Source organism: Sciurus carolinensis, chromosome 9, assembly GCF_902686445.1.
Source record: "Sciurus carolinensis chromosome 9, mSciCar1.2, whole genome shotgun sequence".
In the NCBI taxonomy this organism is placed as follows: Eukaryota; Metazoa; Chordata; class Mammalia; order Rodentia; family Sciuridae; genus Sciurus; species Sciurus carolinensis.
Window position 1 is genome coordinate 15,220,001 of NC_062221.1, and position 26,623 is coordinate 15,246,623.

General features: G+C 47.9%; 1 protein-coding gene across 1 annotated transcript in view; it reads right to left on the reverse strand.

Moving 5' to 3' along the window:
- The window catches only part of Grk7 (G protein-coupled receptor kinase 7), a 34,110-nt gene that overhangs the window by 168 nt on the left and 7,319 nt on the right, over positions 1-26,623 (reverse strand). The window contains exons 3-4 of the mRNA XM_047565358.1: positions 7,599-7,873; positions 1-169 (exon numbers count right to left, since the gene is read on the reverse strand). The exon at positions 1-169 is cut by the window's left edge and continues 168 nt beyond it. Coding sequence (XP_047421314.1) covers positions 1-169; positions 7,599-7,873 — 444 coding nt within the window. The remainder of the gene's footprint in view (positions 170-7,598; positions 7,874-26,623) is intronic.

Consider the following 26,623-nt stretch of genomic DNA (forward strand, 5'->3'; position numbering starts at 1 on the left):
ATCAAATTCCACCCCCCGAACCTCGGAGAAGTCGTCGATTTCATCGATGTCCTTGGCGTAAACCACCGAGGGGTCCGGCACGAACGGGGGTTCCACCAGGCCGGCCTCCAGGCGCGGGAAGTTCACGGTCTGGAAGAAAGGGTGTTTCCTGGGGTCGTCGGACTTCTCTCTGCCAAGAGAGGAGATGGTCAGCCCGGGGCAGTCAGAGGACCCACTGGGAGCACGTCCCACCAACGCAGTGTGGGCGGCACCTTTTCTCACAACTCATCTCCCTGAAAAGACCATTCGGTGACACAAAGGGCAGCTCTGAAAAGGCCCCTGAACTCCACAGTGCGCAGGCAGAGCATTCGCACCGTGAAGATGTGACTTCGAAAGAGTCGCGCACTGGAGGACGTGACTAATGCTTGCTGTTTCACGGAGCACCCGGAAAATTTCGTGGGGCTGGGAGCGGTGGCCCATGCCTGTAATCTCCAGGGACCAGGGAGGCTGAGGCAGGAGGATGGCACCTTTGGGGCCAGCCTTTGAATCTTAGGGAGACCTTGTCTCAAAATAAAAAATAAAAGAGCTAAGGATGTGGCTCAGTGGTAGAGTGCCCCCGAGTTCAATCCCTAATACAACAAAAAATAAAAATAACAGTAAGCAAAAATAAAGAGAACGGGGGATGTAGCTCAGTGGTAGAGGCTTTTGGGCTCAATCTCAGTACCACCAACGAACAAAACAACCAACAAAAAGTAAAAACAAAAATAAATCCCAATCCATTAGCAATTTGTGCTGGAGTGAATGAGCATACATTTGGTGCTTGAGACCACAGTTACTATAGTTATTATTGTGATGAAACCTTCCTCTCTAGGCTAGAACTGGTTCCACTACTTGCCTTAGAACAAAGGGGAAAGTATGTTTCCAATGTCATGACCTCTGGTCTTAGCTGTCTATTGCTGTGGAACAAATTGCCCCCCAGTGTAGTGACTTAAAACAACAAACTTTACTATCTCATGGTTTCTGTGAGAAAAGATTGTGGACATGGCTTAGCTGAGTGTCTCTGGCTCAAGATTTCTGGCAGGGTCGCAGTATGGTGGCCAGGGCTGTGGTCTCTTGTGAAGGTCCCCCTGACCTTCGGGCATCTGCTTGCAAGCCCACCCGTGTGGTTATCAGTCACGACGCCATCTCTGACCACAGCTGCCTATACCTTTGCAGTTGACTGTCTCCATGGCAGAGGGAAAGAAGGAGGGACAGAAACAAAGACAGCAGTCCCCCAAACAGGAACCACAGTCTTTATAGCCTGATCTTGGAATTGGCACCTCATCATTTCTGCCATATGCCATTTGGTAGAAGCAGGTCAGGAAGCCCAGCCTACACTCTCGGGAAGGGATTAGGCGGAGATGGGGATCTTGGGGACAGTCTCAGGGGCTGGCTGCCACACTTCTCATTTCCTCTTAAATCCAGGTTTTAACAACATAAAAAGAGGGCTGTTTGTGGCATTGGATTCAGAACAATTTTTTTTCTTTTTCTTTTATGTGAATGCATTTCCTGGTCTGATTAAGTCATGTCTTCCATTGGAAGAAGCCAGTTTCTGTCATAAATCAGCCTAGGAGAAATCACTCACATTCCTCATTTCCCTTTTTACATTTTCCCTTCCGGATATCAAAAAGGCTTTTTGGGAAAGAATTGAGGGCTTCTCCAGAATCTCCTCGAGAGCCTTCTGCCCCTTCACCACTGTCAGATCACAAAGTACAGCAGACTGCCCGGTGAGATGACCAGAGGTGAGATGTGACAGTGACATTCAAATGACGGTGAGGGGACCAGCCCACAGGGCCGAGCTCTGCACTTGCAGTGTGACACTTTGGCAGCACGTGGTGACCTGGTTTCTAATGCCTTTATTTTTAACTTGTTACTTGCTCTGCTCTCGTACCTAGCCGTGCGCCTGGGAGTGCCAGAGAGCACAGGGGAGTTTTTGAAGGAAAAAATTGCTACAAATTTTATTGTGGAAAAGAGAGACTCAGCTGGAGGCTCTGGGGTGCAGCCTCTCTGCAGGTTGCTGTTCTGTGGTTCCGGACCTCGCTGCAGCCAGAGCCCATCAGGACTTCTTGGGTTTTCCCCACTGTGTCTGCAGAACAGCATCAGGAAGTCCTACCAGCTGTCTCTCTTCTTTCACAAGCCACCAAGTCGGTGGCAAGTGAAAGATAGGAAAATGCAGGCTTGCTGTCTGCTGGAACTCGGTGTCTGTGTGCTTGCATTTTGTTTTATAATAAGAGCCTGGAGGGAGGGTTATGGAAATCAGCTGAAGCTTCAAAGATAGATTTTTTAAAATCTATCTAGTTATTGCCGGGTGCCGTGGCGCATGCCTGTAATCTCAGCGACTCAGGCGGCTGAGACAGGAGGATCTCAAGTTGGAGACCAGCCTCAGCAATTTAGTGAGGCCCAAAGCAACTCTGTCTCAAAATAAAATAAAGAGTTGGCTTATTGAGGTATAATTTACATAGCAACATTCACCTTTTAATCTATCAGATGGATTTGAAATGTGACAGAAGGATGCAGTTAGACTTCCATCCAAGTAGATCAGGACTGAAGCCAGGCCTGTATGTCTCAAAGAGAACAAAGGAGCTGGAACAGGACCAGGTGCCACCAGGAAGGAGTTCATAGCACTTCCATGCCTGCCAGCAGGCGTGAACACACTGTCCCTGGGCTCACAATGGCCCTTGGAATTCACTCATGATAAATGGAGAGCGTCTAGGAGCTTGGACATCTCCAGAGTTGCAGGCCATGCTGAACAGTTCTCAAATAGCATGTCAAGCGAACCAGGTCCAGGTGACCTTGGTGTGTCCTGCAGGGCTGTTGCACAGCCCTTTGACAAGTAATTATGAAAGAAAAGGGAACCGCATGTCACTGTGAGATGGCCTTTATGTTCTCCTCCCAACTAGATGCCCCTGAGGGCAGGGCCCATGCCTTGTGCCTTATGCCTTCACGTGTTGCTGATGCTACCAACCGAGACCAGGCTTCCCAGCTTCCTCTCCCTCCTCTGGCGTCCAGGCAGCCACGAGGCTGATCACTTTGCTCTTCTGCACTAGCAGCTCTGCCGCTGCACTGTCTTTAGAAGTAGCACGCAGGGGCTTTGGCCGCAGAACTGTTCCCGGCAGCCTGACGAGCCGCTCTTTGGCTCCTCATCCTGCAGGGCACCTTGGATCCCCAGGGAGGAGAGGCTGCCCGTGGAGGCAGCATTTTCTTGTAAAGTCCCAACAGGCAGGTGCAGGAAAAGCTTGTTGTTAGATTGGAATATATTCCAGAGCATTAACAGAGGCTCTTGTGTGGCTGAACTCCACACTAAGATGACAATGGACTTTTATAACCCTCCGTGGAGCAGAGACTCACTTGCCCATACACGAGGACCACACCGTGGGATTCAGCCTGCCGAAGTGCCAAGAACAGGGCTGCCGGCATGGAATTCTGTGTGAAGGAAGCCCTGAAGCCGGAGGTTTGCCTACTTATTTGCTCTTGTTCTGCCACATGGATGGATCAGAACAAAACAAAAAATCTCTAGTGGTCCTCTCCTTTTACTTTATTACAAAACATCATAGTTGACTCTCTCTGGAGACCCTGTGAACACCTGGAAAAGCTTTTGACTTCTCTGTCAAGTTAACTCCCGGACTTGTCAAGGCAAAGATGGAAATCCTCTTTGGGGACGCTAAAGACGGAGAGAGGCTTAATGTATTTTGAATGCTTGTGAACGCAGGCGGGAGGGGCCCTGGGCCTCTCCACTGGGTAGCTCGCCGTCCAGGTCTTTGCCTTGCCTGGGGAGGACACCACTACCTAGAGCGAACAGGATCTCATCTGAATGAAACTCTTAAAAATACAAAGAGTTGGCATGGAAATGTGGGAAGGTTTTCTCTTTCCCTGAACAGATGTTTCTGATATGCCTCTTCTCTAATGTCGTCAACAGTTTTATTCAAAACACAACAGCAGACACTTTGGAAAATGACTTTGCTTAATGAAGCAGCTTCCGGCCATGATCCAGCATGTTAAGGTGGCATCTGCTGGGAAAAGCTGGCTGATGTTTCATTTTACAAAACGGAAGTGGGCTTACAAAGCACGGCCAGAGATTTGTGATCAAACCTGTGGATTGAGGCATCCAAGTGGGTGGTGTCCCTTCAGGGCACCCCCTCCCACCCCACACTTTGGCTGTCCTTGTTTGTGTGCCCTCTGAGACCCCCTGACCTTGAGAGCCAGGACAGTCGAGACTATCCATGATGGTCAGTGGACACCATATTTGGGTCGCCTCTCCTTCCTGGAAACAAAGAGGACAACACTAGCCAGCTCCTTCACCCTTACGCAGGACCTGAGGACAAGTTCCAGTGGACAGAAGTGTGTGTGAGGTGGTGTGTGAAGTGTTTTGCTTCCCAGCTGAGGTAAGACAAGCTTCCAGGAGTTCTCTGCTTTCTGTTTAGCCCCTGTGACTGGGAGCCACAAGTTCCGGTGGAGCCGAAGATGGAAGCAGCCTGGGTCTCTAAGTCACTGCTTGGAAGAGAGACCACCCGGGGAGCGGTGGACTGTGTCATGGACTGTGTGTGAATGAGAAATCATTCTTTTCATCGGAAGCTGTTGAGACTTTGGGATCCGCTTGTTATCGTAACATGGCTTATTCTGACCCAATACCACGCTGGAATCTACAGAGGAAAATCTGCTTCACATTTTATTTCCACAGAATGAAGAATTTAATTTCAAAATACTAGTTAGTTTGGTCATAGGTCTGGCTTTAAAAGTTACTACAAATTAATTTTGGTTAGCCACTTTTGTTTGTATTTATTTAAGAATCAAGGGCTGGGGATGTAGCTCAGTTGGTAGAGTACTTGACTCGCAAGCACAAGGCCCTGGGTTCAATCCCCAGCACCACAAAAAAAAATCAAGTGATATTTCCTGTTGATGAAATTGAAAAAGTTTTTGTGATCACTCAAAATATATTTTCATACAATACAGTAAAAAACTTTAAATAAGAATCATAAAGGAGGACTCTGTCCCTTTTTATTGGTACATTATAATCGGTGGGTTATTTTAAAAAAGTCAGGTCAGGGCTGCGGGTTAGCTCAGTGGTAGAGCACTAGCATTTGTGAGCTTCTGGGCTTCAACCCCAGCACTGAAAAAGACAATTAAGAAACAGGTCAAAAATTCAATGCTTGCTTCCCTGTTCAAATCGTGTCCTAGAGCCTCCAGTGGCAACCACTTGGGAGATTTAGAATTTGGCTGCTAAGTTCTGGTGTGTGTTAATGAGCTTTTTGTCATTGTGCCAAAATACCTGACAATAACAACTTGAAGCGGGAAAGGTTTATTTTGGTTCATCATTTCACAACTTTCAGTCCTTGGTTCGCTGGCTCCATTATTTTGGGTCTGAGGTGAGGCAGGACATCTCAGCAAAAGGGCATGGAGGAGAAAAGCTGCTTGGTTCATGCAGCAAGGAAACCCAGAGAGAGACAGAGGGTGGGGGGAAGGGGCCAGGGACAAGATATAGTCCCTGAGGACACACCTCCAGTGACCTGCTTTCCCCAACCATGCTCCACCTGCACATAGTTTCTATCACATCCCAGAAGTCCATTCAAATTATTCATCCATCAAATGAATTAATCCTCTGATGAGATCAAAACCCTCATGACACAATCATTTCCCAGAAGTCCCATCTCTGAATATTGCTGCATTGGGGACCAAGCCTTTAACACATGACCTTTTAGGGGACATTCAGATCCAAACCAGACCATGGTACTATATTCAAAATCAGGCATACTACTTTGTGGTTGTAGGTTTCATAATGTGTGTGAGTGTGAGTGTGAGTGTGAGTGTGTGTGTGTGTGTGTGTGTGTGTGTGTGTTTGGGGTGGGGATCAAACCCAGGGCCTTGTGTATGCTAGGCAAGTGCTCTACACTGAGCTACAACCCAAGCCCAAATATTTGTGTATCTCTTTGATTTAAAAAATTCCATTAAAGTAATAGAAGATATTCAAAATATTATCTAATATGTCTCTTAGAACAAATGAATAATAATTAATAATACTTGCTCTCACATGTATCAGAAACTTAGAGCTCTGTGAAGAGACAGGGTCAACAGGAAGCAGAAGGGTCCAGAGTATGCCACTGTCCCAGCTATTTTGAGCCAAAGAGGTTTGAGAATCAAGAGATATAGGTTCTGAATTCTCCCATCTGCCTAAAAGCAGAGAGCTTCCAAAATAACTCCACAGTCATAAACCCCCTCCCCAAGAGTTTTCCAAACAGGGAAGATTGACTTCTCCCTGGCAATAGGAGTCAGTGCCATACCTAAACAGAAATTGTCACCAACAACTGAATCTCCCACCTAGCCTTCCAAGGCCCGTCTGTCTTCCCTAAAGGTCATTGCTTGTCCGTGTGTTTCTTCCTCTCCATTTCTTCTATCGAGATAGTATCCAAACTTTAAATTCTAATCGTCTGCTAGTAACATTTGTGTGTGTGTGTTTGTGGGCGCGTGCACGCACCCGCATGTGTGTGGATGGGGGGATGGGGAGAGGAATTTACTGTAGAGTTGGCTTTTGCAGTTGAGAAGGGCTTGCCCTGTGGGGTAGGCCACAGACTGCAGGCGGGAAAGAGTTGCAGGCTGAGCCCCAAAGGGCTCTGCTGCCAAATTCTCATTTCCTGTCGGGAGGTTCATCTGTTTTTCTTAAGGTCTTCAACTGAATGGATGAAGCCTACCACATTATGGAGCGTGGTCTACCTTACTCAGTGTCTGTGGATTGAAGTATTAATCTCATCTAAAAACCTGCGCAGAAATATCTAGAATAACGTTCGACCAAATTTCTGGGTACTGTGGTCAGCCAAGTTAACCCGTCAAATTAACCATTGCACTTGCAACCCCTCCCCCATGGCCCTGATTTTATGTGAAGAAATTGAAACTCAGAGTAAGTCATTGGCTGGTATAAAGTGACCAGTATCTATAGACATGTATCCATGTCTGTGAATCTAAAGCTCCTCAATTTTCCCCCTGCATGACATTAGGTACCCACTGCCAGAGGTCTGATCTTGTCTTTCTTTTCTTTTTTTCTTTTTTCAGTATTGGGGATTGAACATGCTACACAAGGGTTCTACCACTGAGCTACATTCCTAACTTTTTTTTTTTTTTTTTTTTTTTGCAGTACTGGGGATTGAACTCAGGGCCTGGTGCTTGCAAGGCAAGCACTCTACCAGCTGAGCTATCTCTCCAGCCCCATTCCTAACTTTTAAAAAAGATATTATTCTAAGTTGTTGAGGCTGACCTCAAACTTGCCATCCTCCTGCCTCAGTCTTCCAAGTTGCTGGGATTACAACTTGGTTGCACCACCATGCCTAGCTTGATCTCTCTCTCTCTCTCTCTCTTTTTTTTTCTTAAATGCAAGCTGCCTTGGGCCTCATTTCAATTAAAATATATCTTGGAGATAGTTTCAGATCAAGTGCTATACCGTTTGAAGCATATAAAATACTTAATCATAAAGTGTGCAAATTACATTAGAAAAATAATGATACTTTCAGGACTTGCCAAGAATTCAAAATGTTCTCCACATGACTTGGGGCAGTGCCGATGTCAGAGATCACCTCTGTGCTGTGGTAGTTTACCTGCTTCCTAAGCGTTGCTCTGGTTTCTTAGCCAAGAAGAGTCTGCAGATGTCTTTTGTCTCCTCCGTGAAGTTCTCATGGTGGAATGCGACCTCGTCTTTCATGGTTCTTTCCTTGAGATCCTCTTTACTGACCTTTTCCTTGAAATCTTTGAATGGTGTTCGTCCAGCCACCATTTCGTAAATGCTGCATCCCATCGCAAACCAGTCCACAGGGTAGGAATAGCTCGCCTTTTCCATCAGGATTTCAGGGGCCATGTAACCATTGGTTCCAGCCTGTCGCCCAAACAGCAGAACAGAGACCCAGGGGTGAGTGCAGCAGACACTTCTGGCTGCCTCCCAGTACCCACTTCCTCACTCTTCTCGTCAAGGGAATCCCAACTTACTTGGGGTGACAATGCATCTAACCTGTTCCATTTCCCAGCAGCCTCTGGTGCAGCCAAGGGGAGGCCATGTGGTTCATTCTGACCAGTGGGGACATAAAGAGTTGTTGGCTGGGGTCATTATAGAAGTGACAGCTGTGACTTCTCTTGAAGTGAGAACATCACTCAGCCTCTCCTTATCTCTCCCTCCTCCCTACCTGGGATCAGACCCAAGGCCTTGCACACACTAGGCAAGCACTCTACCACTAAGCTACAGTCCCGCCCCCTCATTTAAACTCTGTTTTGTTTGTTTTATATGTTACCTGGGATTGAACCCAGGAGTGCCACATCCCCAGCTTCAATTTGATGTCTCTAAGAGTCTCTAAACTTTCTTTCTTTAAAATTCAAAGATAATGGAAAACTAGATGCATATGATTTTTCTTTAAGGCCAAGAACTTTCTAATATTTAATGCTCATGTTATCTATTCGAGGATGTTTCTTATTCTTTTTACTGTGCAATTACATTAATATCACACATCTTTGTTTATCTCTGCATTGAATAATTAATACTGCCATTTTATTGAGAAAATTCCAGGATTTCACATGAAATTTCATTTAATATGTATGACTATACGTATGTGTGTGCACATGTGGTATGTGTACATGTAGGTATAGTAGATATGCTTCTACTGACAATGTACACAAAATGATAACTGAGATAAACACACACACACACACACACACACACACACACATAAATATTTTTGCAGCCAGGCGCAGTGATGCACACCTGTAATCCCAGTGGCTCAGGAGGATGAGGCAGGAGGATTGAGAGTTCAAAGCCAGCTTCAGCAACTTAGTGAGACCCTGTCTCTAAATAAAATATAAAAAGGGTTGAGGGTGTTGCTCAGTGGTTAAGCAACCTGGGTTCAATCCCTGGTACCAAAAAAGGAAAAGAAAAAAAGAAAAAAATAAGACGTGCAATAAGACACATAAAATTTTTCAGTGGTCTTTGAACATGTTCACATTGTTTTGAGACCAAACTCTAGGAACTCTTTCCATCTTAAAAAACGGAAACTCTGTAGCCATTAAACACAAACTCCCTGTTGCTCCTCTCCCCACCCCTGCAAAAACCTTTTCAGTTCCTGCCCTGGTGAAGCCAACTACTCTAGGGGCCTTGTATAAGGTGCATCATGTGGTCTTTATCTTTTTGTGACTGCGTGTGATTTTTTTTTTTTTTTTTTTTTTCAGTACAGAGATAGAACCCAGGGCTCCTCACACTTGCCAGGAGAGCACTCTGCTGCTTAACTGCATCCTTAGCCTAACTGCATGTGATTTTAATACATTCATTAGTTGAACAAATATTTAATGAATACCTCTAACATGCCTTGTAAATATAAAGTATATGTTTATATTATAAAATGTTTTCACAAAAATGTAATTGCTTTTGGTTAAAGTACAATGAATAACTCCTATAGCAATTAAAAAGTGCAAAGAAAGAACACCCTGAAATGTCTGTAATCTTTCAATTATTTATTTATTTATTGGGGGTATCTGGGATTGAACCCAGGAGCACTTGACCACCAAGTCACATCCCCAGCCCTGTTTTGTATTTTATTTAGAGACAGGGTCTCACTGAGTTGCTTAGCACCTCACTTTCGCTGAGGCTGGCTTTGAACTCGTGATTCTCCTGCCTCAGCCTCCTGAGCTGCTGGGGTCACCGCACCTGGCTATAAGATTTTATTAATACATAAAAATAGTAACTGAGATTACTGACAGAGATGTGAAAAACAGACAAATGTGCTCTACAAATTGACTCAGAGTTTTAGGAGTCAGCATGACACAGAGCAGCAGGAAGTGAAAGGCATCAACTTCCTGTTCTCCAACCAGGTTATTTAACTTTGGAGAACATCCCTCAAAGACATGACTCGGAAGAAAAGAAAAAGGGATCTATGTTGAGATGTTCATCTCCATTATTCCTAATGGTCACAGGCTGGAAACGCCCAAAGGCCCACCAATGAATACGAGAAACCAGTCTGTTAAGGAACTTATGCATGTCACGGGTCTAACCCACTGGGTTCAACCGTGTGTACCAGAAAGTACATCAAAAAAGGTCAACGGTATTTTAACTGTTCTTTCAGCGACTTACTGTGGAATTGCTTATGTTTTCAGTATATGCAATAATTGAGGAATATGAAATTTCATGCCTAATTTCTACATGGATAACAAGGAAAAAACAGACGGCCCGAGCGCTGCTGAACAATTGGCCTGAGCAAGAAGGTTCTGGGGGCTGTGGATGTAGCTCAGGGCAGAGCACTTGCCTCTGAAAGTCTGGAGGTGACTGGGCCCTACCGGTGGGTGTGAGTCAGCGTGGCTCTGCTGTTTTCATCCAGGCTGGTGTGTAATTTGGGTGACCATGTGTTCCGGTTTGCCTGGGACGGCCCCGGTTTACATCTGTTGTCCTGGCATCTTGTCTGGTTTTGTATTTGTCCAGACAACAGTGTCCCGTAGGCGTCTGTGAGGCCCAGGAGAGTCTTATTCATCTTTGTATCCAAACCCACAGGGCCACTTGTTGCATGCCCAACAAAACGTTTGTTGAATAAACAACTGTAAAGATGGTGACTAGAAAATATCTAATCACTATCCAGCAAGCTTTTATGAAGCCACATCCTGCAATGAGTTCCAGGGATACCAGGCCCTATAAGGCCTGGCCCCTTCCCTTGAGGAGGTGGAGACAGGTCAAAAGGTTAATTCGGCAAAGTAGAGCGAATGGTGAACGTAAATGTGGGGAGGGCGTGTGTGTGTGTGTGTGTGTGTGTGTGTGTGTGTGTAGGATGGTTCCCTGAAGAGCCACAGCAGAGCTGAATCACAGAGGAGGAAGCTGTTCTACCTAGAAGGTTATCCAGGTAATTAGCATTTGCAAGAGTTGCAGTCAGGAACATTGGGGTGTTCAGGGGACTTCAAGGGATTTGCATTGTTTAAATATAGGATCTATGGGAGGCCATGAGGGGCCGGGGGACTGGAGGGAGAGATGTGAGTAAGTTCGAGACACTTTAAATATCGTGGTAGCAAATTCCATTCCCGATCTCCCTTCCTCCTTGCCTCCATCGCCTCGGAAAGCAGGTGGGTAAAGACGCCAGGTCCCCACCCGCTTTGTCCTCCCGGAACCGTGTGACATGAGCTGGATGACGGCAAGCTGAAGATGTGAGGGTTGGCCAGGAGGGAAGGGTGCTCACTTGAAAACGGAACAGATATCGGACGGATTAAATGGATGGAGAGAGGATGAATAGACGGCCAGACACGTGACAAAACACACCCAGTTAAATGCGCCTGGTACACAGCCGGATGGCATCTGCCCATGCGAAAGCCGGTCGCGCTGAGACCTGCCACACTATAGACAAACCCTGAAGGCGATAAGCCGGTCACCAGTGACCGGACAGTGCATGATTTTCATTTATATCAAATGTCCAAAACAGAGGATTCCATGGAGACAGAGAGACGGATGGCGAGGGGAGGGGAGCGGAGGGGAGGGGAAGAACAGGAGTAACTGCTCAGGGGACATATTTCTTCTGGGGGTGAAGAGAACGTCCTCGACTGATCGCAGCGACGTTTGTGCTCCTCTGTGAATATACCAAACGCCAGTCCATCTGAGAGGGCGGATCTGACGGTATTTAAATCGCAGCTCAAGAAAGGTACTGAGAACGTCAGGACAGGTTCTAGGTAGTGGGTATTTCACAGGCGCTTGCCATTTTTTCAGCTTTGCTTGAAAACTTTTATAATAGAATGTAGGGGGGCAAATGGGTAGGGTGAGGGGGGTGTGATGCCAGGCTGGCAGCGAGGGCACGAGGGGCACCAGGGACTCTTCTGGAAGGCCCAGGAGTGGATCCACGGAGAGGGTGAAGGCTCTGCAGTCCTCCCTCTCCCCTTTCCATCCGCCAAGGCTTTGCCCGGAGAGCTGACTTTGTGTTTCCAGATCCACTCCTGCAACTATTAGCAGCTGCCCAGGAAATCAGGGTCCACGCCCCACAGCCTGGGCTTTCAACTGACTCTGAAGGTGGAGGGTCAGCTCAGCCTGGAGGCGCTGCCCACAGGGAGCTGCGCCAGGGGGCGGGAGGCAGGAGGAGGGCGTGGGGAGGGGCGGAGGCCTGCGGCCCGGAACCCAGACCGTGCGCCTGGGACTGTGCTGTGTGCGCTTTCCTCGTGGTCCTGGCTGTGAGCCGGCCCTCCATGCAGAAACTCATGGCCGTCTGTGCTGAAAATCACCTCGCATGATTCCCTCCATCATTTTCTCCCTTCCATTTTGTCTTTTCCCGTTTTTTGGAAATTCCGAACTTACCCTTTATCTTTTGCTCCTAGTTTATGCTTTTTTTTTTTTGGTCTTTTTTTTCTTTCTTTTCTTTTCTTTTTTTTTTCAGTGGTGGGATTCCTGTTTTGGAGGTGGGGGACTGGGGATTGAACCCAGGGCTACTTTACCACAACGCTATATACCCAACCCTTTAAAAATATTTTTAAACCTCTATAAACTTTTATTTATTTTTTCTTTTTTTTTTCCTTTTTAAAATTTGTTCTTTTAAGATATATATGACAGTAGAGTGCATTTTGACATAATATACACACACGGTAAATTTTTTTTTAATGCTGAGATAGGGTCTCATTAAGTTGCTGAGGCTGGCCTCAAACTTGTGATCCTTCTACCTCAGCCCCCAAAGTAGCTGGGATTACAGGTGTGTGCCATCACATCTGGTGAGTATGTTTCTTAAATCTCTTTCAATATACAGGCTTTTTCTTTGTTTCCTCTATCCATCCCGTGGCAAATCTTTGCTGAAAAAATAACTGTCCAAACTATAGAATTTCACGGTCAGATTTTGCTGACTGCATCCTTGTGGTGTTATTTAATATGTTCCTCTGTTCTCTGCATTTCCTGTAGATTGATAACTGGACCTAGAGGTTTAATCCTTCACTGAACTTTTGACTTTTGCAAATAATGTTTTTACTGGCCCATAACTAACACTTCAATAAGTTTTGATAATTGAATATGCTTTTTAAGTAATACCTAAATCAATTATAAAACATCATTCATCTAGAAGTTCCCTTTTGTCTCTTTCCATTTGATTCTCCTCCCCACTTTTCAGACAATCACTTTCTGATTTCTGTTACCATAGATTAGTTGATTAGTGTTGTCTGTTCTTGGATTTCTTTCTTTCTTTCTTTCTTTTTTATGAAAAGTTTATTTTGACTCAGAAGTTCAAGCCCATGGTTGATCAACTGCAAAACTCTAGGTACAAGGTAAGGTAGAACATCATGGCAGAAGGGTATGGCAGAGAAAAGCAGCTCTGGACGTGACAATAAGGAAACAGAGAGAGCTCTTCTCCCCAAGGATAAATTACAAGCCCCAAAGTTACGCCTCCAGTGACTTACTTCCTCTAGCCACACCCTACCTGCCTACAGTTACCACCCAGTTAATCCATCACTGAATTAATCCAAGGATCACATTACACTTCTCATAATCTAATCATTTCATCTCTGAAAATTCTCACATTGTCCTACACATGGGCATTTGGAGGACACTACATATTCAAAATAACTTTCTGTCCCTGGCTCTTGAAAGCTCATGTCCATCACATAACGTAAAGTACATTAAGGCCATTTTGAAGAGTTCTTATAGTCTGAATAGTTCCAGCATTTCCCAAAAGCCCAAGTCCAAAATCCCATCTGAGACTCAGGCAAACTCACAGATACTTTCCCCTGTAAAGATCAAAAGCAAGTTACATAAACCCAATATATAATGGCACAGAGTAAACATTTTCATTCCAAGAGGGAGAAAGAGGGGAATAGAAAGAAGGTATGGAACCAAAGCAAGACTGAAATCCAGCTAGGCAAAGAAGTTCTGTTACTCCACATCCAGCATCTGGGGCACATGGCATTGTGATGTCCTCTCCAAAGGGCTGTGTAGCTCTGCCCCTATGGTCATGCTGGTTGTAGCCCACATGGCCTCTCTTTTGACTTCCTTCTGCTCAATTCTCCTGTAGCTTTTCTTGGCAGACATCCCATGTTACCGGTGTCTCTTAATCTCAGGGGCAGCCTACAGAAACTGACCTTGCTATGCTTTATCTGGTTTTTCTGTCCTTTCTTTGACATCTTGGTGGAAGTCTCCATGACTCCCTAACTTCAGCATCCTGCATTCCTGAAGAATCAGCACCACATGGTTAATTACACCATCTCAAGCAGTAACCAAGCCTCTTGGGACCATGGCTGTAGCAGCCTCTGAGTTCCTGTGTGGCTGAGTACAGAGAAACAACTTCCTACCTGCTCTTTCCCACTGTTCAAGCAGGGTTTCCCCAGGGACTCTTCTTCTTTTTTTTTTTTTGCGGTGCTGGGGATTGAACCCAGGGCCTTGTGCTTGCAAGGCAAGCACTCTACCGACTGAGCTATCTCCCCAGCCCCCCAGGGACTCTTCTCAAAGGAATTTTCACTTTTATACCCTTGAACCTCAGGTGGGTGTGGTCTTGCCAGTTCCTGAGATGCCCTCGAGTCATCTTTTATTATCACTCAGTAAGAACTTTGCATCTCTTTAGTAACTATAATCTCTTTAATAACATACCCTCCCTAGCCCCATTTTTACTTGCACATTTCTGACCAAACTGAATTTTTTTCAAATCTTTCTGTTCTGCTTTCTACTCCCAATTATCACAGTAAACATGGCTAATCTATGCCTCCTTATGAATGCTGTACTGCCTTAAAATTTCCTCTGCCAGATTTATTAGTCCATCACATTTAAATTGAGCCTCAAAGAAAGTCTCGGGACATGGGCCAAATGTAGAAAACTTTGTCAGGATATAACACAAATGGCTTGTAGTCCAATTTCCAATAGGGTCCTCCTCCTCTGAAACCCCATGAGACCACTCTGATCTTGCTACACTTTGCCTGGTCTCCCAGGCCTTCTTTTGAAATCTTGGTGGAAGCCTCCGTGATTCCCTAACTCAAGCATTCTACATTCCTGCAGGACTAGCAGCATGTGGTTAATGCCAAATTCTGCCACCAACAGACCATAATTTGCTGTCCACAGTCCTCTTGGCATTCTAGTCTTCTGAGCTCCCACCAGAATCACTCATTAAGCTCCACTTACAACATTCTAAAGCTCCTCTAGCTGGAATCTCAAAACTTTTCAAAATATGTACCACCTGTATACCAGCTCCAATGACTTCTGAACCACATGATCAAGTTAGTCACAGCAACAACCCCACTTTGCAGTACCAATTTCTGTTTTAGTCAGTGTTTTCCATCACTGTGACCAAAAGACCTGATGAGCAACGTAGAGGAGGAAAGATTTATTTTGGCTCATGGTTTCAGAGTTTTATTCCCTACCTGTCGGACTCTAGCTCTGGGACTGAGGTGAGGCAGAACATCATGGCAGAAGGGTGTGGTGGAGGAAGGTAGCTCAAGACATGACAATCAGGAAGCAGAGACCTGTTCTTAGATATCATATGAATGGAATTTATGTTAGGTACTCTTTCTTCTTTTGTTTAACATAGTATTTTTGAGATTTATCCATGTTCTGCAAACATTTTGGTACAGTTTTTATTTCCCGAATGTCTTTGTTGTTCTTCCTAGAATGGTCCTTGTTTTATTGTATTTGTTCTTCTTTCATGAACGCTACAGCTTCTCTTAAACCTCAAAAGATATTAACTACAGGTTTTTAAAAAACATTCTCTTTTTACTCCTGAGTCATTGCTCTTTTCTATGAAGTTCTTTTCTTCTGTTTTAGGACTATCTTTCATTTTGGAGGGCTTTTAAAGATGATCTTGACTGTTTGTTCGCATGTAGGAGTGAAACACCGTAAACCTGATTAGAAGCTAGTTGAGGACCCACCTTGGCAACTGCGCTCCACTCTGGTGAGCCTGCCAAGCACCCCCTGGAGGCGCCGCTCCTGTGAGCATCTGTAGGTCTCTTCTGTGAGGCCACACAGCTAAAAATATCAGCCTGCCTGCCCTCGCCTGGGGGACTGAGGTGGGCAGGAGCTGAGGGCCTTCTTGTACCTAGAGTTTCATGTCTCGCAGCGCTCAGTTGGACTTCACATTCTGGGTAAAGCATCTCTTTTGCTGGGGTCAGAGAGACAGGAAGAAAGCCTCTAACAACATCCAAAGAAGTTAAGATGGTGGCCATTGGGAAGAGTGACCTGGTAACATTCAGTGTGAGCTTACTCTGTGTATGGCCCTCTTCCAGTCAGCAAATTTCAGAGGAGGGTGATTCAGGGTTAAAATCATTACCAAGGACACTGGATAAACATCAGTTGCTCAGAAGGCCTAGGGTGAAAGTGGGCCACATACCTGGTCAAGAACCAAGGGTTGTTCAGCATGCCAAGAGAACAGCAGGAGATGGTAATGGACAACATTGGCGAGTGCTTATCACATGCTAAATCTCTTCTTAAGTGTTTTATGTGAATTTCTTGTTTAATTTTCACAATAATCCTATGAGATAACGAGTCTTTTATTCCCCATTTTGCAGATTAGAAAACTGAACCAGGAGAGGTTAAACCTTGTCCGAGGTCATCCACCAAAGTTTTAAACACAGGTGAGCACTCTCCTTTTCTATTTTATTTTTTTAATGTGATGCTGGGGACCAAACTCAGCACCTTTGTAATTAAACACGCACTTTATCACTGAGCTATGTCCCCAGTCCCAACAGATGTGCTCTTTTAACCACTACAGTATACTGCCTTTATGGAAGTAGGTGAGGTGGCTTTTTCTTCTCCCTCCAGGTTCCTTTCAGGATTTAGTTTTTCCCTCTTAGCGTCCCCTCCCTCCCTTTCCCTGTCTGACAAGTACTAAGTCCTTCGTACTTGCCAAAGGTGCTTCCCTGCCCCTTTTCCCAGTGAAGTCTCTGTACTCATCAGTTTGGCTGGACTGTTCCACACAACTGAGGTTTCTGGGACATGGGGACCAGCTGGTTAGCCATGTTCAGGGACAACGCTGTTCCCTCCCCAGGGATATATGACCTGACCTGCCATCTGTACAGCACTCTGGTCCCCTGGTGTACTAGTGGAAAGAGCATGAGACCCGATGCAGGGAAGCTTTAGATTCATTCCAAATAATATTCAGGACTAAATTCACCTCTTGGTCCTAAAGACAGAAAATGTCAGCCCTGGAATTTTGAAGGGCATCACCTCCTTGAAGAGCGGAGGTATTTCACTGAGGAGAATGGAATTAGAGGCGCATGCCAGACGCTAAGCACCCACATTCCATCTCAGCCTCCAGCTGAAAAAATTAATTGCCTGCCCTTTATGCCATTTGTCCTCTGCCTGTGAGCTGCCTCCTCAGAGCGGGGTGGGAGGAGAGAGCGCGCCAGGGAGCATGGGGCAGGTCCAACCACGCTGACCTCTCCCTGCTCCGTTTAACCCCTGGAGTCACAAAGGGCCCTGCACATCAGTCTTTGTGGCATCCAAACAGTCTCTTTCAGTCCATGTGACCAGAACTGCCATCATCAGGGCCGCAGGGATCACCCCAGAGTCGGAGCCACAGACCTCTTAGTGGAGGACTTTCTGTGGTTTATCTGGCTCTTTTTTTTTTTTTTTTTTTTCTTTGCTTCGTTTTGTTTTGCTTTTGGTTTTATGGTGTGCCCTTTGGCAGGCCCACACAGTCAACACCTGGACAGGCAAAACAGAGTACACCCAGCATCAGACCTCCCAGGGCTTAGAGAGCCTGGCTGCGTCCATGTCTCTCTGCCAGCACCCTCCCCTGCAGGTGGTAAGAAATCCCTCTTGTTCAGAAGCTCAAGTGTATCTCTTAGTTCCTTCTGGGCCCCCTGTCTCAGGTGCCCTGCCTTTTGAGGAAGAGGGACACCTTAGGTGGGATTAAGATTGCTCTTCTGGGGGTTGGGGGTGTGGCTCAGTGGTGGAGCGCTTGCCTGGCAGGTGTGAGGCACTGGGTTCGATCCCAGCACCACATAAAAATAAATAAGTAAATAAAATAAAGGTATTTAGAAAGAAAAGATTGCTATTCTGGGGCACCTGTGCAGACACAGCCTCCTTTGGCTGGCTTCCAGTGACCCGGTAATTGCTGCCACTATCAGCTGGGGCTCCTGGGAGCTCAGCGGCAGTGCCCAGGCCAGCGGACTCTGCTCTCTGCACACCCCAGCGTGGCCCTGAGTGAGAGGACTGTGGACCTCCGCAGTGAAGGAGCAGGGAGGGTCCTGAGTGGAGCTGAGAGGGCAGGGTCACGTCTTAACACGCATCCAGGAAAAAGTGCGTGTGTGTCCCCCGTCAAGGTCAAGGTCACTAGCAAACCTCCAGCTCTCAGTGAATCTGAAAAACTGGCAACGTGAAATTCCATCATTAAAAGAAATGCCCTGCAGGGCCCCGGTGTGGCCAGGCCGGTGTGGCTCGGAGGACACCGAGGGGCAGGGACCCGGAGGCCGCAGAGGCAGCCCTGTGCCCCTCGGCGGCCGGCGCTGGCGCACCGAGCAAGAACCCGCCCGCGGATGCCTCTCCCCTCGCTCATCACAACCCGATCCAGTCGACAGCACAATCCAAACAGAAGAGGGAATCAGAATGTACATCTTTTGTTTGCCGTGGCAGGAGAACTGTTGAGCCGAGGAAAAAAACAAGCTGAGCTTAGCGCTATCAGCTGTTCCCTGGGGCTCGCTCCTTCCTTCCTCCGAGGGGGGCCGGCCGCTTTGTTCTCGTTCCCAGCTGCTCCTCTGCGCCTTTAAGCGGTGGCCTTTGCAGACCTCGGAGGAATGCTGCCCTCGGACCCCCGGGGACTTAGCTCCAGGCTCCGCCCGTGTGCTGGGCCCCAGGCCTCGCAAACCCGGGGGCTCCCACTCCTCACTTGAGGGCCAGGTGACCTGTCTTCTGCCAGCCACTTCCTGGGCGGGGAGCACACCCTGGCCAGAGGGGCTTCCTGCTCTCTCTGACACCTGGGCGGACACTGTTTCAGAGAGCCCCAGAGGGGTGCTTTCTGCAGTGTTTCCAACCGAGTCCCCTCCTCAGTCCCTCCCAGGTGAAAGGCTCTGCCAATTATTAGCTGGTCCCCCCGCCTGTCACTCAGCCTCTGAGTCTTGGCAGCTCTTACCACATAGAGTGTGATGAAGATTAAAGTGATTGGTGCGTTCCCAAGGTCCTGCCTATGGTGTGCCGCAGTTGTCACCAAGCCCCCATTCTGGTGACTCTAGGCAGGTCTGGGACACAAGATGGAAAACCAGAAATCTTTGGCTACACAGCTTGAAAGAGAGGGCCCGGCGTATCTGAGGGATCAGGGATAGCCAGCATGCTTGCCCTGCATGTTCTGCCTGGTATGGAGGTTCTACGGATCCGCCCCGCAGCGGCTGACGCATACTTTCCTGGGTGCCTCTAACACCTTCAGAGTAAAACCACAGATGAAACCCCCGGTGACCGTGAGGACACCAGACAACTGCCATGCCCGAGCCCGGCCTGGAGGCTCCCTCGCCTACCACCCGCTCAGCTGCAGCCTTGGGGTCCTGGGCTCCCTGTGCCTCTCAGAGAGCAAGGCGCAGGTGCAAAGTGAGTCACCTGAGCAGCCACCGTGGGAGAAAGGATTGCAACAAGTGGGGATTGCGACTGAGGGTCTGGCTCGTGTTTTCTTGTACCATCATTTTGTTTGGCTCACCAAGTGGCTGACCCTCTGCTGGATGCTGAACCCAGGGCCTTGTGCACGTTAGGTGAGGCTCGACCCCTGAGCTGTACCCCGATATCCTTTCTTCATCCTCATCAACCCTAATCGACAGTAAGGATTAACCAGGCTCACGAGGGGCTGACTTGCCTGGTGTCTGCTGGACTGTGGCCTAATGGCACGTCTGTGCCTATTAGAAGGCACGCTGAGTGGCACGGTCTACAGAGCCCCAGTAGGATGTCAGCACCCCGCAGGCCCCCACCTGCCTGATCTGGTGCCACATGTGAGGGATCAGCCTGCACATCTGTATACAGCAGACACAGCAAGTGGCAGAACCAGGATTCTAACCCTCAGGCTCTGTCTCATTGACCCCAAGGACTGTATTTCATTCATTGCCTGTAATCAAAATGGATTCTGAGCTTCTGCAGCAGATTAGACCATGAGCTCACTTTGGTCCCTGGCCTGTGTTCCCGCATGACAGCCCATTCCTTCTGCACCCCGCGGGCCTCCTGGCTCAGTCTCTCCTCACTCCCACAGCTTCATGGAACAACGTGCTGCCTACCCAGCTCCAGAGCCTCTGCTTCTCTCCCTCCTGCTTAACCTCATCCCAACTCCCTCTTTCTGATGGTCTTTCAAGGATGATTTTGTTTCGCTTTGGTTTTCATCCTGTTTTGGGGTTCAAAACTTCTTCCTCAAGGGTCACAGAAACTCTCCTCCTCCCCTACCTCTGCCTTATGCTGATCACTGTGACATTCTTCAGAGCTGGAGCTGCAGCTGTTAGAACATGTGCCTGGCACGCACAGGCCCCGGGTTCCATTCTAGCACCAGAACCCCTCCCCAAACCAACAACCTCTGACCTACTTTTCTGATAGTAGGTGATAAAAAATATCATTCACTTCAAAAATGATCCTGCCCCACATCTCCGGGGAAGGAATGCTGAAGAATCTGAACAGACAGGCCTTGCTGGCTCTCCCCACCCGTCTGTCGGGCCAATCGCATTTCCTTGTGGTTGTCCATGCTTCAATCATGCCTGTGCAATGAAGTCTCCATAAAAACCCCAAAGGACAGAGTTCAGAGCGCTCCCTGATGGCCGAACACGTGCAGATTCCTGAAGGTGGCATGCCCTGACGTGACACAGAAGCTCCTGGTCCCTCCCCCACACCTCACCTATGAGTCTCTTCCTCTGTATCCTTCAGAATGTCCTTTATAATAAACCAGTCATTGTGCTTCCCTGGGTTCTCTGAGCCTCTTGAGCATATGCATCAAGCCCCAGGAGAGGTGGTGGGAACCCAGATTTCTAGTGGGTTGCTCAGAAGCCCCGCCAAGCAGACTGAGGTTTGTGATTGGCATCTGAAGGAGGGGGCAGTTCTGGGGTCTGAGCCCTCAACCGTGGGAGCTGACGTTATCATTAAGTAGATGGTGCCAGAGCTCAGTTTAATTAGGGGAGACCAGCTGACGTCCTCCGCAGAATCGACTTCTTGCTTGGTTGGAGGGGAAAAAACCCTACAAATCTGATGTCAAAAGTGATCTGGGTTGTGGGCTTGTAGTGGGAGGAAAAGTTTGAGTAAGGGTTTAAGGTTCGTGTGCTTTTTCCATACTCTGCTTAAAAACCTTCACGGACTCCCCCACACCCTGGGTTTTGGGTTCAAATCAAATGTCCTTGTCCAGTGCCTCCAGCCCCCTAGGGCTTGGTGTCTTCTAGGTTCTCCTTGTCACCCCTCTCTGTGACCCTACATTTAAGGCAACTGCAGAGCCTCTCTGTTCTGTTCTGTGACTGAGCCCCAGGCCTCATGGCTTCAGTCCTTTGTCTATGTCAGGGCCTTTCTTTTCTTTTCTTTCTCTCTCTTTCTCTCTCTCCCTCTCCCCACTCCTCCTTTCTTCCTTGTTCCAGGGTTTGAACCCAGGGTCGCTTAACCACTGAGCCGCACCCCCAGCTCTTTTTATTTTTTATTATTATTATTATTTTTTTTTTTGCAGTGCTGGGGATTGAACCCAGGGCCTTGTGCTTGTGAGGCAGGCACTCTACCAACTGAGCTATCTCCCCAGCCCCTTTATTTTTTATTTGGAGACAGGGTCTCCCTAGGTTGTTACACCCTCGCTAAGTGCTGAGGCTGGCTTCGAACCTGCGATCCTCCTGCTCAGCCTCCCTGGGCACTGGGATTACAGACCTGAGCCACCATGCTGCGCCAGGTCAGGGCATTTCAACTGTGGACACAGTGGGCTGGAGGCTGGTTGTCGCTGGGGGTTGTGCTGTGCCTGGTAAGATGCTTAGCAGCACCCGGGCCTCTCCGCACTGGGTGCCTGCAGCACTTCCCAGTAATGCCCACGGAGATGTCTCCAGACCTAAAAATCCCCTGGAGGGCTGGGGACGTAGCTCAGTGGTGGAACACTGGCCTAGGATGTGTGCAGTCATGGGTTCCATTCCCAGCACTGGAGCGGGTGCAGGGGGTCGGAGGGGGAGAAAGAGAGAAAGAAAGAAAGAAAAAGAAGAAAAAGCAAAAGTCTCCTGGCGCCTGGCCACGTCGCTGTCCTGTCCTATACTGGTCCCTTTTATCGCCATCTATCCAGCTCCTGCTTGTCTCCTGCATCTGCATTTGGTTGTCACGTCCTCCTGCAAGCCCTTCCTGATCCTGTGGCTCCATGTCACATGGGCTGGTGTGTAGGGTGACCTTCCTACATTCCCGACTCAGGCGACCCTGACCACATTCTATTGTCACGGCCCTGTGTTTGCCTGTCTCTGAGCTCTCCTGGGGTTTCACGAAGTCCCAGGGATCTGTTTGCCTGGCTTCCTGCTGGGTACTCAGGGCCCACGCTGGTGCCTGTGCCACAACCTCACTCACCGGATTACCCTCGACACCCCCTCTCCCCTAACCCCATATCCAGACCCGGACAGACGCCACTCATTGTGAAATCTCTCCTAAATGCAAACACTGTGCCCTGTCTCCATGCCCCTCAGTGGCCCAGGCTGCCACCGTCTCTCCCCTGGATTACAGATGACCACAATCCACCTAAATCCCCTCTAATCTGTTCTCACTTCAGCTGGGGTAATCTTTTCAAAACAAAATTCTAAGCACGTTGCCCCCTTGGTTAAATCCTTTTGAAGGCTTCCCGTGCCCCTTACGAGGTCTGTGGCACCAGCTCCGTCCGGCCCTGGCCTCTCCTGCTCAGTGGCAGCCTGCTGCAAACCCGATTCTCACCCCCTGGCTTCCTTCCCCCCCCCCCCCCCCCCCCCGGAACGTCAGACACTTCCTGGCTGCTGCCATGGCCTGGGAATGCCTGTGGGGGCTGCTCTGCCCACGCCCCCTTTTCCTGTTCTCAGCCCCTAACACCTAGCTGCTGGACCAGGCCAGCTTCCAGAGTCCCTGAAGGGACTCAGACGCATCCCTGCGCTGGGCTCCATGCTGCCAGTGGCGGTCTTGACATCTGTACTAATCTATCCTTGAACTTGGGTTTTTTAAGTAAAGTCCAGTGAGATGCTGGAGCATGTGCCAGAGGTTGGCACTGCAGCTGGCACACAGTGCTGCCACCTCCCACCCTTAGCTCCAGGGGCTGGGTTCTTGGCAGTCTGCTTCCCCAGGTCCCCAGCCCAGCCTGGCCGAGGGACTGTTGCCTGCTTTGGCCCAGTGGGGGCTGGATTGCAGTAGCGGGTTGAGGGCAGGCACCTGCTTCCTCGGGCCCAGTTGTGGGGTGGGACCCGGGTGGCTGGGAGGGTCTCCGCCCACTCCTCAGCTATGCCAGAGCCTGCGGGAGCATGAGAAGAAAGGCGAACCAAAGACCATGACTGGTTGAGAATCTGGAGTGTGGAGAGAGCTCTCTCCTGAGAATCAAGCAAGTGGTGTGACAGTCATTTTGCACTCAGCTCTGCAAAGTTGGTCGCCAGGACTGGCCGGGCTCACAGCTGCACCCTCCCTGGGAAGTGCCCTGCACAGGAGGGAACTGTCTCCCAAGGCTCACCCCTGTCAGTGGCTCGAGGCCACCAAGGCGCTCCTGCGGGGATACAAAAGTCTGGACCCTCCCTTGATTTGAGACTACGCAGAAGGGCCACCAACTCCAGAGTTCCCTGAGCATCAGTTAAGGTCTTAGTTCTCCCTTGTTGGGGCCCAGCCTGTCCTTCTCATGGACGCACCCCATGCAATGGCTCCCCATTAAACCTTCCCAGTGTAAATCTGTCTGAGTCTGATCCAGGGAACCCACTCTGAGCTCCCATCCCAACGACACTGCTGGATGGAATCCGATCTGTCCTTCTGACAAGCAAGTATCTCCCATGCGGTTAGCTTCCTGATCCTCGCCTGTGGAATCAACGCCTACTCAGAAAACCCCAGGCTCACACCTCCCTAGCCTGTATCATGACTGACACTTGCATCATTTGGGTGATTATGAAGTTCTATGCTCCCCCTAGGCTGTAAGCGCCATGAGTGCAGAAATCGTGCCTATTATTTTTCTTATTGTTCTACCGCTCAGTCCTGGCAAGTGATAACTACTCAAAAGAATGAGTGAGCAAATATGAGTGAATGAGTGTATTTTGAATGAAAGGGTGTTAAAAATAATTCCGAGGGCTGGGGATGTAGCTCAGTGGTAGAGCCCTTGCCTTGCCGAGGCCCTGGGTTTGATCCCCAGTGATACGACAACAAAATATTCTGAGACTAACAATCTGTGTGTGTGTGTGGTGTTGGAGATTGAATCCAGGTGAATAAATACTTGTGAATGCCTTTAATTGTGGAATTTCTCCCCTTCCTATTTTTTTTTTTTTTTTTTTTTTTTTTTTTAGAAGATAGAGTCTCAATATGGTGCTTAGGCTGACCTCAAACTCTTGAGCTCAAATGATCCTCCTTCTTCAGCCTCCCAAAGAGCTGAGACTATAGGAATATACCACCATACCTTCCTATAGTGGTAAATATTTTGAGAATAGATTTGAAATTTTTGTAGGAAGTTGAAATTATTAGGAATTGGGCTGGGTTTATAGCTCAGTGGTACAGTATTTGCCTAACATACCCAAGGCCCTGGGTTTAATTCCCAGCACTGGGGGAAAAAAAGTTAGTAGAAGTTGATGATTTTGGTAATTATTTCGGTGAGATCAAAATGTTATGAAGTAACCAGAATTCTTCTCCTGTGTGGATTTTAAACTGGAACTCAGAAGTAAATTCTCAAGGAGAAAAAAATCTCAGGGCAGGTTCACTCTTTTAGTTTGAATCTTAAATGTCCCTCAAGGGCCCCTATCTGAAGACTTGGTCCCCATCCTCTGGCATTATCAGGAAGTGGGGCCTAGTGAAAGGAAGTTAGCTCACTAACTTCTTTCATTATTCCTTTTAAGATTTTTCTCAGGCATTTTGTTACAGCAACAGAAAACTGATCAATGCAGTCACGATGTTTGTGATGTATAATAGATGTTGATTTTCAAGGAAACACAGTCAGAGATTCTTTTTTAGAGATTACTTACTCAAGTGTGCCTCTAGCACTGTATTTGGTACAAAAGAGGCTTCAACATAAATATAATGCCTGACCTTTGTTTCTCTTTATCTCTGTGAACATGAAGAGCTGGCCAGAGGCTTCAAGACAGGGCAAGGTAACAAGGCACATAATGAACCTTTTTTTTTCTTTTCCCTTTGGGTATGGTTTTGAACCTGGGGTGCTCTACCACTAAGCCACATACCCAGTCCTTTGTATTTTTCATTTTGAGACAGAATCTGAGTTGCTGAGGGCCTTGCTGAGTTGCTGAGGCTGACCTCAAACTGTGACCCAGCTGACTCAGCCTCTCAAGTTGCTGGCATTATAGGCGTGTGCCAGCAGCTTTTGGGTAACTGTTCTAACTTTGTTCCCATTCTTTACAAAATAGCAAGTTTTAGTGACTCATGGTGCATGAAATCTGAAGGTCACTGTGCTCTGCATAAAAAGCTGAATTTGAAAAGTTCCAGAATGAGTCCCGCCACCCAATTTCTTATTCTATTTGCCTAGAATCTCTAAAAAACGATGAGCTAGTTTTCCTGTGTGTGTGTGTGTGTGTGTAGGTGTCAGCTGAGCATAAGCACAGAAGCACTTATCAGGTTTAATCCAGGTGAGTGTAGACAGGGGCAGGGACCAGGTTTAGTTATGCTGTGCTTGTGGGCGGAGCCTGGCTCTGGGACACCAGTCACCTTCCTCCCCTGGGTATGCTCCTTTCTCAAGTGTTCCTCTGCTTTTGGTTAGTGTCCATATCAGGTCAACCTGGGACAATATACTAATGAGGTTTTTTGTTATTGTTTTTGTTTTGAGGATCGAACCCAACCACTGAGCCACATCTCCAGCACCCCCCTACCCTTTCTGTATTTTATTTAGAGACAGGTTCTCACCGAGTTGCTTAGGGCCTTGCTAAGTTGCTTTGAACTGACAATCCTCCTGCCTCAGCCTCCTGAGCCGCTGGGATTATAGGCGTGGGCTACCACACCTGGCTTGCTAATGGCTTTTTTAAAAAAAACAAACATTCTTTAGCTAAGACAGCAGATAAACTATTGTGCATGTGTTACACTCATCCACAACCAAGAAGAGAACTCGTCCAGAACATCACCGGGCCAGGCCCAGCACCCGAGAGGGACTGTTTGGGTGTGAACGAGGCGGGTCTCTCAGAGGAGGTCTTGGTGGAACGGCGGTGGAAGTTGGGCACGCACTGAGAGACAGGCTGAGGACAGCCGCAGGCAGCCCGACCCTCGCACCAGCCTCCCAGCCTCCTGCATTCCTTCTTTCTGCTCCATTGGCCTCCATGGGCATGAATCTAGAAGTTTCTTTGGACCTCTGCTTTATCTTTCTTCTTTTGCACTTCGGCCTCTGCACGTACTTCTTTTGCTTGGCTTTCATGGCTCAGAGGTTTCTAAGAAGATGGTGCTAAGGTCAACAGAGCTTCCGCCGGAGTTTCCCTGAGTGTCAGCTTTTTATATAGCATTAAAATCACAGGCCACGTGCCACTTTGTACATGAACACAGTACGATGTTCTGAATCAGAGGGACCTGGACTCCTATCACATAGTAGCAGTGGGCGAGTCTCTGTTAAACCTCGGTTTCCCTACC